This window comes from Pseudomassariella vexata (assembly GCF_002105095.1).
Source record: "Pseudomassariella vexata strain CBS 129021 chromosome Unknown BCR38scaffold_16, whole genome shotgun sequence".
NCBI classification, from domain to species: domain Eukaryota; kingdom Fungi; phylum Ascomycota; class Sordariomycetes; order Amphisphaeriales; family Pseudomassariaceae; genus Pseudomassariella; species Pseudomassariella vexata.
In genome coordinates, this window is record NW_024467971.1 from 636,695 (window position 1) to 650,926 (window position 14,232).

At 53.6% G+C, this 14,232-nt stretch overlaps 3 protein-coding genes across 3 annotated transcripts; 2 read left to right on the forward strand and 1 right to left on the reverse strand.

Annotated features, from left to right (window-relative positions):
• Window positions 1-3,610: 3,610 nt before the first annotated feature.
• BCR38DRAFT_352949 (CFEM domain-containing protein) lies at window positions 3,611-5,177 on the forward strand (the record flags this gene model as incomplete). Its single annotated transcript, XM_040856740.1, has 4 exons — window positions 3,611-3,685; window positions 3,739-3,874; window positions 3,938-4,613; window positions 4,697-5,177. 4 exons carry the CDS (start codon window positions 3,611-3,613, stop codon window positions 5,175-5,177), a joined length of 1,368 nt encoding a protein of 455 aa, XP_040711466.1.
• A 1,925-nt stretch (window positions 5,178-7,102) lies between these two features.
• On the forward strand, window positions 7,103-7,949 carry BCR38DRAFT_74408 (uncharacterized protein). Its single transcript, XM_040865603.1, has one exon. It carries the CDS (start codon window positions 7,395-7,397, stop codon window positions 7,827-7,829), a length of 435 nt encoding a protein of 144 aa, XP_040711467.1. The 5' UTR covers window positions 7,103-7,394; the 3' UTR covers window positions 7,830-7,949.
• Window positions 7,950-9,095: 1,146 nt separating this feature from the next.
• Window positions 9,096-12,971, reverse strand: BCR38DRAFT_74417 (histone deacetylation protein Rxt3-domain-containing protein). Its single transcript, XM_040865604.1, has 2 exons — window positions 10,466-12,971; window positions 9,096-10,411 (listed from the first exon to the last, which is right to left on the reverse strand). Exons 1-2 carry the CDS (start codon window positions 12,738-12,740, stop codon window positions 9,204-9,206), a joined length of 3,483 nt encoding a protein of 1,160 aa, XP_040711468.1. The 5' UTR covers window positions 12,741-12,971; the 3' UTR covers window positions 9,096-9,203.
• Window positions 12,972-14,232: the final 1,261 nt, after the last annotated feature.

The window sequence follows — 14,232 nt, forward strand, 5'->3', positions numbered from 1 at the left end:
GTCGATTAGAGCTTGAGAGTCGGTCTCTTTCCGAGACACTCGCCACCAAGGTTTACTATGGCGGGGCAAGTCGAGTAGAAGCTTAACTCGTACTACGTAGTATTTCCCTCATTGCGGAGCTGGATGCACGCAATCTGGCAACCTTTGGTCGACCATAACGAAGGCGTCTGACTCGTTGCGTTCCATAAAGGTGTTGTTAATCTCGACGTCCAGAATGCGACTTCGCCCAATGTCAGGGAAAAGATGCCGGCAATAGTCATTGGTTCGACTGCCGGAGGCCATCGGCCGATAGCGTCGACGCTGGGGAATGGCAATGCATGAACGGATTTCCTGCGCCTCTCAAGTGCGTCGAACTACTGTTTCGCCGCATCGCGAAGGCCAGATGGTGGTGGGGGCACGGTAATGCGTTCCCTATTGCGTCTTGGATCATACCTCTCCCTTAAAAACCCTGGAAACACTATAGTGTTACATCGCCATCTGGGCAGATAAGCCAGATGTCGTACTCGGATAGCATTTCTAAGGGCTCTCAAGAGACGAGACCCGTCGCTCAGGCTGGCAGCTGGCGGGCAGGCAGCAGGAGGAACTGGAAAGCCACGATGCACAGTCGATGCTCTACATTCGCACTGACGACAACGCGGCCTTTCGACTCGACTTAGCCGAGGAAGACCAGACCGTTTCAAATAGCTAACCCTGCCAATCGGCAGACTGCGAGGTGCGACGAATACGTCTAGAAGGGCGGGAAGGGCCCCTGGAGATTCTTATCAAACACCGTACGATGGCTGGCTTGGCTGGCAGATAGGTAGGCAGGTACAGGCATCAATCATCAACCGACACCTCCGGGATTTGATGCGGCTCTACTCAGGCTTCCAAACATAGCGATCAGCGAGCCGGCTTGGCTGATCGGTTGCCTCCATGCGGACCACGATCGGGAGCATCGGAGTATCTTTCCCTCCTCGCCGCCAACTTCCGTTTTCGGTAACACCTCCCTCCATGTTCAACCGCACGTGCTTGCGTCTTGGGGAAGTACAAATCAAATCAAATAGTCCATTCTTAACTTTTCACCTCACGTGGCGAAGATGCACGCCCAGGCGCCTCACGCGGTCACAGAATTGCACCTGTCGGCACTTCGTCGGAAGCGCTGTTCCTTACCGGTACGTAACAGTAACACACACACGCCCGAGCGACGAGGGCCTGGAGATGAGACGAGTGCTTCCGTTCTTCGGATGCCGTGGTTGATCAACCACCGGTCTCTTATCTGTCCCAGCTATCAGGATCGAGTGGGTACATCATTTACTGGGTGACGACGAGTAGCTACCTACCTGCCCGGATCAACTCCAACGCCACGTGCGCGATGGTGTGCGCGGAAGGCACAAAACGACTCCGTTGGCCTCGGCCCACGAGTCTCTATCTCAAACCGACAAGAGGCCACAGTGCAGCCTGCACGCTACCGTCTGGGCCTCATAAATTCGAACCTAATGACAACATTGGCAGGTAAACGGCGTGCCATGCATCGCCCATGCCACTACTACGGTATCAGGCCAAAGTTTTCGCCCCCTTGACAAGTACCAGTGGACCACTGTCAAGGTAACGCTATACTGATTCTTGCCTAGCCTACTCATGGTAACGAAAAAATACTTCCACCTCTGATTCCAACTTGCTGTTAACGCGTCCTAATTATCGCGTATTCAGCAACTACAATGGGGACTAAACACCTTACAGAAGCGGATCGCCAACGAATTCGAACCCCTATATTTCGACGGTGGTAAATCGAAAGCCGAAATTCACACTACTACAACGTTTTCTCGTAATCATATTCAGACAGCTATGAAGGTCCCTTCAAGCCAGGTAGCGAAGAGTTGGCGCGTGCCTAGGTGGGGCACGGTACAAACACGCAATAGAAAACTTACCCATGATACCATAGTAATACGTCCTTCGCAGTCGTGACCCCGTCCAGACCTGCCATGTACCTGGCCATGGAAAACGGGTTCGCTCGGAGGTTCCAAGTAGGTGGGCCGGCAAGTCGGCCGGATCGATGATTAAATTTTAACAGCTGACCAGTTCAGCAGGGTCATGCCAAGTTTGCCAACTAAAAAGTATTATACTGCAAGGAACGGCGCCGACTCGGACCAGCAGACGGCCCAGGTGCCTCGATCAGGAACGTCTGAAGCAGGATTCCCTCAAGAGCCAATTGGCACTACAGCCCATCCGTGATGAGATGATGAGAAAATCACGCATAGCATCTGGGTTCGGACAGTCTGCAGTCGTGGTGTCCAATTTCAGTCAGCCCAGGCAGCGCAAGTCCGAGGACTGCAGGCTGCTTTCATCAAGCTATTTCCCCTAGCGTCGATATCCGGCGGAGCAGAAGCGGAGGAGATGCCTTTCATACTTCGCAAGCCCACTAATTCCCGAGGCCTATGGCTTCCAATTTAGCAGATGCCCACATATCTCAGCCCGGTTTCAAGTTCATATCGAAGTTGATAATCATCAGGGTTCGCGTCTGGAGCAAAGAGCCAAAACATCGCAATGCGCGGCGCAACGATGGAAACTTGCAGTTTGCTTACGTTCTCTGTTTGTTTCCTTCCTTCCTGCCAGACGACACCACGGGCTCTGGTCCCCGTCGAGCAGAGAGATGGCATACGGCGCTGTTATCCAGCCCTCAGCCACCATCGCTTTCATCATCTAATAATATGGAGACGAACCAGCCACCGATGTGTCGCCTGAGATCTGCCGAACGCCCAGGCTACTAGACTCATTTGCCCGAGGATTCTCGCGGTCCTGTTACTTTAACTCTTTGCACCTGCATTAGTGCGTCATCAGCTGCTTTCTGCATGACCGTTGCTGATTGGACCTGCTAGCGTTGGGAACAGGGTATAAAGCACTATTAGGGACCAATTAGGCACTGGTGTCCGAGATATACTCGGCCGCCATCGACACCAACTTCTAATTTTTTTAGTTTTTTTCCATGATACTCCACGTGTAGCGTGGCAGTTTTCTTTATGGGTACCACACTGGCACCGCACGGACACACCCTTTCGGCAAGTCGGTATGCGTTTTAGCTCCCCCCCGTATCTTGATACCTTTTGCCATGGCATGCCATGGCAGAACCGCGGTCTATAACAGCAGGATTTCACATGTCCAGGTGGGGCGCACTAAAACATCAATGTATCATACTCCATCCTGAACAAGGGACCCCCGATGTAATATTCCGGCGAATGCATGGGTCTCATGTGTGTAGGGTGGTGCGGGTTGGGCGGAAAGTCGCCTGCTGAAGAATATTATCAAGTATCCCCGTCCCATCTCACTAGCAGGGGCCTGGCAGGCAAATACCCGTTTAGATTATCTTTTCCATCTGTACGGTACCTTTGTGTATCTCTCTCTCTCTGCGTACCACTTGTGATGCAACAAAAACAGCAGGCCTGACTCAGCTGCTGCGCAGTTGTTGGACGGCTTCGGAAACAAGGCAGGCTGGTCAGAAAATACTACAATTATACATCTAACCAAGAGGCTGCTTGCTTCGTTTCTCTATTCTCGACACAACTTCAACAACGTCGAGGAGCTGGACAGGATGTGGTCCCCATTGATCGCCGTCCTCTTGTCGTGCCTGGCATTTATGCCTGTCACTTGGGCACAAAGCTCGAGTTCATCTGATGCCGCCGCATTTTTGGCGGCGCTGCCATCTTGTGCTGTAAGTCATGTCGATCCCTTGCCTTTCGTGGCGATGCTGCTGACGATCTATAGTTGCCATGTCTCGTCACTGCCATCGGAAATTCGAACTGCTCAGCAACCGACACTGCGTGTCAGTGTGCCGATACGCAGTTGAATGAGGAGGTCGCCCTCTGCGTCGGTGCCAGCTGTACGCTCAAGGAGTCATTGAGTAAGTCGACTCCCCCCTCCCCCTACACTTGACTATCCTAGGCACGCCCTAATCACCTTCAAGCCACGAAAAACCTCACTGAGACCAACTGCCACGCGCCGATCCGCGACAAAAGTCGAGACTACAGCATCACGGCTGTAACGCTGGGCTCCGTCGCTGGTCTCTTCCTCATCCTGCGCGTGGTCCACAAGTTCTTTGTGCTCAAGTCCGCACTCGGCATGGACGACTGGTTCGTCATCGTCGTCATCATCTCGGGTATCCCGTCCACGGTGATGAGCGTCCATGGGCTTGCCGCCAACGGGCTCGGCAAGGATATCTGGACGGTGCCCTTCGACCAAATCACCAAGTTCGTCATGTACTTCTACATCATGGAGATTCTGTATTTCGCCCAGGTCGCTATTTTGAAGTTGTCCATTTTGTTCTTTTATTTGCGCATCTTCCCCGCACAGGGGATCCGGAGGCTGCTCTGGGGCACGGTCGCGTTAAATTCCGTCTTCGGGCTTGCGTTCGTCTTCGTCGCGATATTTCAGTGCAGTCCGATTCAGTTTTATTGGGAGAGGTGGGATCTGGAGCATGAGGGGACCTGCTACAGCATCAATGCTATGGCTTGGGCCAATGCCGGCATGTCGATCATGATCGATATTTGGATGCTGGCCCTTCCCATCTGGCAGATTAAGTCGCTGAAGCTGAACTGGAAGAAGAAGGTCGGCGTTGGTATGATGTTCTCGGTTGGCACGTTGTAAGTTTCACCCAGCCCACCCCTGGTCTAGACGACATGGGTGGCATCCTCTCAGAGCTCCTCTTGTTAACGCGAACCGCCAGCGTCACCGTCGTCAGTATCCTCCGCCTCCAATCCCTCGTCCACTTCGCCAACTCGCTAAATCCCACCTGGGACCAACTGGACATAGCCAACTGGTCCACCGTCGAAATCAACGTCGGCATCATCTGCGCCTGCATGCCTTCTCTCCGCCTCATCCTCGTCAAACTTTTCCCTCGAGTCATGGGCACGACCCACGACCGCACGGCGAGATCGCAGTACTACTACGGGCAGAACTCCAAGGTGCGCAGGAGGAGTCGGTCATTCGGGCAGATGCGCATCGCGTCTAGGGTGAGCTCGGATGGAGTCGGGAAAGTCCAGACCCCGGGGATTGTATATTCAAAGAGTTACGCGGTAGAGTATGGGGATAATGATGAGGCGAGCTTGGTGCCGATGAAAGATTTGGATTTGGAGGCTAAGGGGGGGCCTACGGTTAGGGCTACTTCGGATGATATTGTTCAGGGGAAGGCTTGGGCGGATAGATAATGCTTCTGTAGAGAGAAGCTGAACGATTTACTATGTTTGTACATGAAGGTTTTTGGTGATATATTTGCCAGCTCACAGTTATAACCCGCCTAGGGCATTAGTACGGCTGGATAGTTCGACGCAATAGTCCATCTGCGCCCCGGATAAGGCTCGTTGGACAGCTTTTCCCCTCGTCTATTGAGCTCTTCTTGCTGGCGGTGCTGCTCGTGTGCGAGTGCTTTCCATTGCCTTTGTCCGTACCCGTGAAGGGACCTTTATCAGCCATGGTGATTGACTGCGGCATTGGGTGGCAGGGAGTGCTTCTAGTGGTGTAGCTGGCTGGGGGCCGCTTCTCAAAGACCGGGATGAAGGCTGATGGGGTTCTTGGGGTTGGTGATGCGCTGCCTGCTCTGCAACCCAGGATGGCTTCCCGTGCGTATTTATAGTTTATTCCACGATGAAGCCCCTCGGTCAACTGCTTTCAGAGCATACTTAACAGTATCAGAGGACGTTGTCGACCTAGTGCAGTAACATGCTGATGCGAGTGCATATGGGGTGTGAATTGTTGTATTGGGAAAGGATGGCCAGGTCAGCTATTCTGGCCTGGCAGAGCTCTTTTATGGCTCTTTTCTGTCTTATCTATAGCTATAGGGTAACCCCCCATGGGGTCACGTATCACATGCTTTTCTCTGAAACGTACGCATCCTGCATCGTATTGTTGCTGCCTCGGTGGAAGACGCCCTGTAGAAAGCTTTTACACGCATTTTACTAGTACATTACCGTAGAGGCTAGGAGTACCCTTTTCAAGCACATATAACGATGTATATTTATATATAGCGTGGATCCGGCTTAAATCTCAAGAGCGTTATAAAATATTTTAAATGTAATCTGTCGATTATCCAAATCCTAAACGCTTTGTCAATATAGTTTTTTCTACTTTACCTGCACGCCTTAGCTAGGTAATGTGTGTGCTTAACTATCTTATTGATAAATAAATAACAGTATTATTAACTCGCGATTACTTGGTAGCACAGCATTTTAGCACGCTATCAAACTAGGATTCTGGAAGTGAGAACCTGCAATTTCATCAACCATGGGCCCCCTTGTCTGTGTTGTAGATTTTTGAATCAACAACACTACTTGCATTACATACACAGGGGAAAGTGCCCTCGCGATTGTGTTCTTTCCATATAGTGTTAGAGAAGCAATAGAGGGAGGGCTAACTATTGCGAATCTAATCACTATACTAGAATTTGGTCGCCAGTTCAATTTCTGTTGTAGCATCTCGTGGATTTTGTTGCTGGTACCGCGGTGCCTCAAAAGGAGAAGAGCGAGCAGCTCATCGCGTGTCGACACCTGATAGGTCGATGTTCGCATACCGCTGTATGTGTCTGATTCTTGCTACCTGAGTTGCGCTTGCTAGGATATTATCTAACGAAAAAGATACGTCCAAGTGCATGTCGCTAAAATTTCGCCAGCTCATCATGGCAACTTTTGAGTATAAACTACAATACTAAATAGATATATCAGAATAAGCTTGCAATCCAATACGTTTTTTAATAGTGAGTACTTTTGGTTATTAAATCGCCAGCAACCAGCTTTCAATGCCTCGACTGTTTTCACCACTAACCGACCCTATAAGAAAGCAATGAATAAAACAAGAGTACCGGAAGTGAGCATGCATAATCTCACTATCCCGAAGATCTGCAAAAACCTCGCCAAGCTTGGTATACTCCCTTTGCGTACTGCACTTGAATTATTGGGGCTTCGCAACTCGAATCCAACCCCACCTTCTGATCCTCGCTACCATGAATTATGTACGTGACACATCAGGTGACAAGCTGGAATCGGTGCATCCCGTCGCCCCCTGTGTTGGTTGCGACATGTTGGCCCGGCTTGACGTCTGACATCGATCTGCGTAGGGATGGTTGGGAAGCAACCAACAGGTGTAAGTCGACCAATCACATAAGGTCTGCACTTGACCAATTAGATCCCCTGCAACAAAGAATCGCGCAAGGCGTTGTCCGGCTCGGGAACTTCCGCTTTCAATAAGCCATAAACTCTGAACAACGCTGATAACGTCAATATTTCCAGTCCGTTTGCCACGGCGCTTTCCAACTGCTTGTCTTCTTTCACACACACCATCACCAATTCGACCCGAGTACCAACTCCGCAACCTCTTGAACTCAACTCCCTCCTCTGTTCGCATTTTATATTACCGGGACTCGATCACTCGCCATGTCGTCCCGTCTCGGCCTCCGCCACCTCGCCCGCCGCTCGTTCCTCTCCCGCACATCCGCGCGCCTCTCTTCGACAACCCCTTTCTCATCCTTTCCAGCACCACCCCGTCTCCCCGCCGACCAACAAGCCGAATTTGAGCGCCTGCAACGAAGCGCCAATACGCAAGAACCCATTACCGCATCAATGAGCGACAGTCCAGACGTCAATTTCGTCGAAGCGTTAGGAGATGTCGCATCACGAGACGCCAGTGGAAACACGCAGGCAGCAACCCTAGGAGACGTAACCAACCTCCCGCTGCGCAAAGGCGCACCGCCCGAGTTCGAAGGCGACACGAACCCCAAGACGGGGGAAGTAGGAGGACCTAAGAATGAGCCGCTACGGTGGGGCAGTGGGGGGGACTGGAGTTACAACGGGAGGGTTACTGATTTTTAAGCGCCCTGAGCAGGGAAAACAAAACCAAAAAGGCAGAGGCTTCATGGGAGTCCTAGACGGGGTGGAGGGGGGTACTACGTAGGCCACACAATGATGAGTTGGCAATTGTTGCTGGGAAGCGCCATGCCGCCGACTTCGGCCAAGCGCTTGGACGTGCGCATCAATATTGAAGAGCTGGATTGCTTGAATGGCCCGAGTCGAACCCACCGGGCCACCGGGGTGCACATCTTTCGACCGCTTTTACATTATCAGTTCGAGCCTGCGAGAAACAACGCGACGGGAGGGGTGGTGGTTGGCTTCGGAACAACGTTCCGGGGTATTGCGAGCTTCGGCCGGGTTCTTGTCGTCTAGCCAGCTACTCACAGCTGGTTGCATACAGACATTCATGCTGCTTACCAAGGGATGCCGAAGTGGCAGCTTATGAGCTGGGGAAACACTGATCATGTAGCATCGTGCGGGATGATGAGTCGGTCTTCTGAGAGCCGGCAACGGCGAATGTATCATACCTATAAATATACTCACCCAAGACCCAATATTGGAATCTGAACATAACTTCAAAGAAAACACAGATAATAGCAAGTGGACAAGCCACCAGACATAGTGCTTCAAGTGTGGGGTTCAAATAAATCATCGAGTTCACCTGTGACAAAACACAAAAACCCCCAATTATATGACTTAGTTAAACTTCATTGGTAAGTTTGCTGCTCCAACTCCGCGCTATGCTAAGTGAACTATATGGAATGCTGCAGTTATTCGTTTCCATTCACCCATGTGAATAGCCCGGTGCAACCCGGGTTCAGCCCGGATTCCTTGGTATCTCTTTCAAAGAACGCAGCAGCCAGCCAGGATCAAGTAAAGCAAGACAATGACAACGCTAATCCGCTTGCAATACATCGGTACAACCTTCCCGAGTCAAAAGACGCGTGGAGGATAGGAAATATCGCTCGGAGAAATCCTCCATCAAGGATATTCCATCGTGTTTGAAATGTTTGTTACACAGCCTTCGTGTGAACAAGGTCTGAAGTCGGATCGACACTTCTGCTCGCATTATCGGCATTAGTTGCGGCGGGGTCATCGGCGGCATCGATTGCAGACGGCATAGAGTCGAAAAATGTTGCCTTTGTTGCTCCTGACTGCTCCTCGGCCTGGTATATCCCATGCTCGCATGGCGAGTATCTCGTCAATCCCAGCGTCCTGTATATTATCCCTGGCATAGGTCGAAATCCTGGTTCCAAATACTAGTTTCGTATACGCGTTGCTGGATCCAGCATCCTCGTCCATCCTGATATCACCGTATTCGTCGTGCGCGCATTTTTCCTTCCCACAACAGTAGCAGGCCGAGCCGACACTAAATAACAACCCGACACCTTGCGCCTAAGAGGAGCCGGCACGTCCATTGGCGGTCACGCCCGCCGTTGTCTTCGTCGTCGTCATATCTACACCATTTACCCTGACCCCTCCAACGCGACTGTCTTTCACACGATTACCCCCATTAGTTGCGGGCCGGTTCTCCTTGTTGACATCTTCCCCGTTGTCGCTGCGCTTGGCTGTACCGTTTTCTGATGTCTTCAGGCCGTTTCTGACGCCCTTCCCGTTTTCACTTGATGCGCCGTTGACTACGGCCTTGAAGTCAATGAACTTGCTTCGCTGCAACGCGCTGTTGTTTCTGTTGATGCGGTCCCTGCGTCCCTTGCCCCTCAACCTATTTTGGGGCGCAGCACCGTCAATAACAAACCGTACCTCCAGTACCTTGAAACTAAGCCCGTCATGTGGCCGCTTGGGCGGTGGACCGCCCCATTCCCGGCTCGTGAGGCCGAAGCGGGTTGAACTGCCGTATTTCTCGAGCGCGGGGAGAATAAGCACCATGACTTGCATGTCTCTACCCGGTGGGATGTGGACAGGGCCCGTAGGCGGTGGCTCGGTCAAGACGTATCGTGATGTCTGCGACTCGGTAGAGGCGCTAGAATTCTTAGACGACTTCGGTGGTGGAAACTCCAGGTCGAGCAGACTTGCGAACGTCTCATCTTGCCACTCACCACGGATCCACCCACCGTGGATACATGCCGAGATGACATCTGAGTCGTCCGTGTATACGTCGGTTCCCCAAAGGGCCTGGCGTTTGATCATCTCCCGACGTGGGCCAGGCTCGAGATGTCTGCGATCTACCTTGACCATCAGGGTTGAGTTCTCGTTATTCTTGATGATTTCCATGGGCAACGGCGTGGGGGTGGAGGCATAACCGATCCCGGACGTATCTTGGATTTGAGTTGGTTTCAGAATCGGATTATACACAAAGTCACCAAGGTGCTTGCGTTCCTTGTGAGCAATGCTGTCGAGCACAGCCTGCGAATTCACCAACTTCTTTGGTTTGGGGATCGCGGGTGGGCTGGGAAGATGTGCTTTCGGAGCCGGTGTCGGTCGAGGTATTTGGTGGTTGTGGGTGGTAAGCGGCATGGTGGGCGACAAATTCGGCGTTCCCGACTTGATGGCCTTGAGCGCATGCAGTGGGGATGCAGTTCTTTCTGGGGCGTGATGGTGATGGTGGTGACTACAAGTTCCCTTCTCAGCACGATGCTGTTTGCCTGTCTTTGGGTCAGCTGGGGATACATACTGCATGTGATGATGGTGATGGTGACCGTGAGTTTTGGGCCTCTTAGTCCCTCTTCCCACCGGTGTGAGCCTGCCAGTACTATCATCATCACCTTTGGCATCCTCATCCTTGGCTTTTCGGTTGCGCTTCCTTGTAGGCTTGGCGGCCGGCTCAACGGTCACCTCTGGCGGTGGAGGCTCAATATCGTCGCGACGAGCAAGCCCCGCATTCGTGAAGGGGTGGCCCCCGGTAGGCACCGGACTCGAGACTCTGATGGTGCCGCTGCCTATGCCAGAGTAAATGCGTCCGAACTCCCTCTTGATCTCAGGCCCAGCCGGCGGTCCTGGTACCTGCGCCTGCGGTCCTTGCACGGGCTGTGGCAGAGGTGAGATGCGTCCCTTACGATTGATCTCCCCAACAGCCAGAAGCCCACCGCTTTGCTGACGAGCTAGACTGGGAGCGACGTGTCCATCTTCCGCGGGTCTATGGCGTCCACCCTCAAAGGGAGTCGTGCCAGGTCCACCATTGTATGCGAGAGACGGAGGAGGAGGCCCCTCCTCGCTAGGACGGGCTCCATGATGAGAATGTGCCTGCTGCTGATGTTGCGGGAGCCCGAACCTGTGCCTCTCGGGGGAATCGTAGGGCGGTCCTGGTTGGCTGGTGGGAATGATATGCGGAGCGGGGCCTTGTTGCGGGTATCGTTCCATGGGTGGCTGTGTGTGAGCAGGATAACCGGCGTACGCTGGTCCTGTCGTCGTAGGTCCGGGCCCAGGCGCAGGACCGGGATACTCGCCGGGCCGCTGCTGCTGCCCCGGATACGACTGGTCATACGGGATTCTCTGAGGCTGCTCAAACCCAGGCCGTTGCTGCCACGATCCTTGATCTCGGGGGTCGGCTCTGGCGTATTGTGGTGGCAGTGCACCCGGTGGACCATGTGGGCCATACTCGACAGGACGCTGGCTGTGTGGTCGTGATGGATCACTAGTGGTCCGTTCTCTCCTGTCCCTCTCGCGCAGTTCCATGTCTCTTTCTCTGTCCATCCGCTCCCGCTCTGCTCGCTCGCGTTCCATGCGACTTTGTTCAGACTGGAAGTGGCGTTGCTGTTGATCTTCGAATCGAGCCCTCTCCAGTCTTTCCCTCTCCCGCCATTCAGCCTCTCTGTCGAACTGTTCTCTTATCTCACGTTCGCGATCTATCATTCGCCGCTGCTCATCGTACGCCATTGCCCGTGGTGGCCGCTCGGGGTTGAACTCCGCTGGTCCCTGTCCTTGCCCCGGCCGCATTTCCTCCCGACGCCCGTAGATGGGCTCGCCTGGCGGTGGTCCTCGTCCCAGCTCGACCGGTCGTCCAGACATGCCTGAATATGCTCGAGGTTGGCTTGATGGCCGCGGCGGCATGCTACCGGTGGACATGCGACTAGGCTGGTCTCTCCTGTCCTCGCCTGTGGTCATGGGAGGGGCGCGCTGCGGGTAAGCCTGAGGTGTCCCATATCTCGAGACTTCAGGGGTTCCGTACATAACCTGAGGGGGAGATCCAGCTGCGCTACCTCTCTGATCTCTGGGATCGTATTGTCTTGTGTGCTCGGGTGGTGTCTGCGGTCTTCTGCCGTATGCATTGTACTCAGCCGACGCGTTCTGCATCCGGGGAGACGGCATGGGGCCTGCGAAGGCTGGCCCCGGTCCGGACCCAGCCGAAGATGTGGCGGGAGGCGGGAACGAGGGATGACCTGCATGACCTGGCGTTGGCTCTCTAGGTGCTGGCGGACCTGACAGCATGGCTGACAGCGACATGCTCCCACCTGTGCTGCCTGTCCTTTGTATTGAGCTGAGCGCAGGCAGCTCTCGACCTGAAGGAAACGTACCCGACGGTCCCATTCCGGGAGGAGGGGCTCTTGGGGCGGGAGAGAAGCCATATTGGCCCATCTGATGGCCCGGGGGTAGATGGGGCTGTTGAGGCGGTGGAGATGGGGGTGCCATGTTGCGACTCAGAGAACCACCGATCGACGAAGAACTCTGATGTCGGACATGAGTCTGTGCAGGATGCGGGATATGCGACGTCGGTTCGGGAGCATACGGTGGTCTCGACTGGTGTTGGTGGAAGTAGGGGTTGCCGTCGGAAGGGCGTCGTTGGTGCTCGGCGTATGGAACACCCGCCGCAGGACTCGCCGAGGATGGATGGGACTGCGGATGCGATGCAGGCGGGTACGGCGCCGGGGTTGTCGTCGAGCTCGAGGTCGGCGGAAACGGTGAGCGTCCGTAGGTTGGTGATGCTACGTTTCTCGAAAAGGGCACGCCCAGTGGCGGCTGCTGTCTGGGATCCATAGCGCGCCGACGTTTTAGCTCGGATTAACTTTGGGAAAATTGCAAAGTGTCCCGGCGAGGATCACAAAGTTGGCTGAGCCCAACGTCTCTGGGGAAGAGTTGACAAGCTCAACAACGGTCGCCAGTCATGAATTCGAGCAAAAAGCACGATCGCGCGTGTGTGTGTGGCGGTTGAGAGCGCAGAGTTGGCAGGTCTTGGGCAAAAGGTTTGAGACTGGGGACGGATAATTCGGCATAGCGCAGAACAACTCATCAAGACCCAGAGAAACACTTGACCGACAGGCACAGCTCGTGCCTTGCAAGACGTCCGTGCAACTCGACGGGGCGGGAGCTTGTTCTGCTTGTGGCCGCTTGTTGCAGTGTTGCATCCTGCTGCGTGACCGCCAACAAGGGTCTGGCATGTAGCGTCTTGGACAACAGCCGGGGCCGTGTGGGCAGACCAGGGGTGCCCTGCAGCTATCGAGGATCAAGCGGAGTAGCCAAAATAGAATAGGGATGGCCGACAGCTGCTATTCGTCCATGCAGCCGTGAACCCTGCTGGGCTGTTGGCGGCTTTGGGGCCGTGGCATGCTCATTGATGACAGCTCGACTCCGATGTTGCTTGGGTCCTGGTTGTTGGGAGCTGGAGCTTGCTTGTGAAAGCACGCACTTTAAAATGGCAAGCACCTGCACAAGTGTAAAAGTGATTGATGGAAGAAACAATGCGACGAGTGGTACGAAGTACTTCGCACAGCAGTTGGGTAACGAGACTAGTCGAGTCAAGAGTGACAATGCCCAAATGAATTCCCAAAATGAGAAACATGAGAAAGATGAACGAGCTGCAGTAACCTTGGACGCGAGCATCGGTCGGGATGATGAGATGAAAACAGAATGACGAATGGCAGGCGTGCGCATGAAGTATCTGACCCCATTCTCGTCAGAGATCCCACTAAAAAAGTCAAGCAAGCACCAAAACACCCTGGGAGGGTAACATGCGCGGGCTTGCATTGTGTTTGTGTTGCCGTTTTCTATGTCGTCCGCAACTTAAGGATACCTAACGTGCTGGAGCATCGTTGTCTGCAAGTGCATCGCATCTCCAAGTCGTTTGTCTGCCGTGGTCGTTGTCATGCATTGGTCCAACAAAACAACGTTGATTCGCAGTGGAGTGCGGGGCGCATCACCATGCTAGATGTATTTGAGGGCGGGTGCAAAGGCGACCAAACCAAGTGCGACTCTCGGCAGCCCGAGTCAAGTCCATTCATGAGCACCTGCCCTCGACCTCGACTCCCACCAACAATAATATGACGAGTTGGTCCAAAGGCCTTCCATCACATATTTTAGAGTTTGAACTTCGGGCCTGATCATGAATCAGATGTTCGGATGGTCTAAAGCCATGCCGTCGCAAGAAGGGTGCGCTTGGGATTTTTGGTGCCAGGAACCAGCATCCAATTCGTCTTCTGTGTCAAACAAAGATGCGCCTTCCATTGAGGATGTCTTACGCCACATCGACATT

Excerpts from the sequence above, each read along its gene's own strand:
- BCR38DRAFT_74408 (XM_040865603.1), top strand. The coding sequence starts at position 7,395 with ATGTCGTCCCGTCTCGGCCTCCGCCACCTCGCCCGCCGCTCGTTCCTC.
- BCR38DRAFT_74417 (XM_040865604.1), bottom strand. The coding sequence starts at position 12,740 with ATGGATCCCAGACAGCAGCCGCCACTGGGCGTGCCCTTTTCGAGAAAC. Across the intron at positions 10,412-10,465 it reads TAAGAGGCCCAAAACTCACG|GCAAACAGCATCGTGCTGAG; the intron begins GTCACCATCACC and ends ACCCAAAGACAG.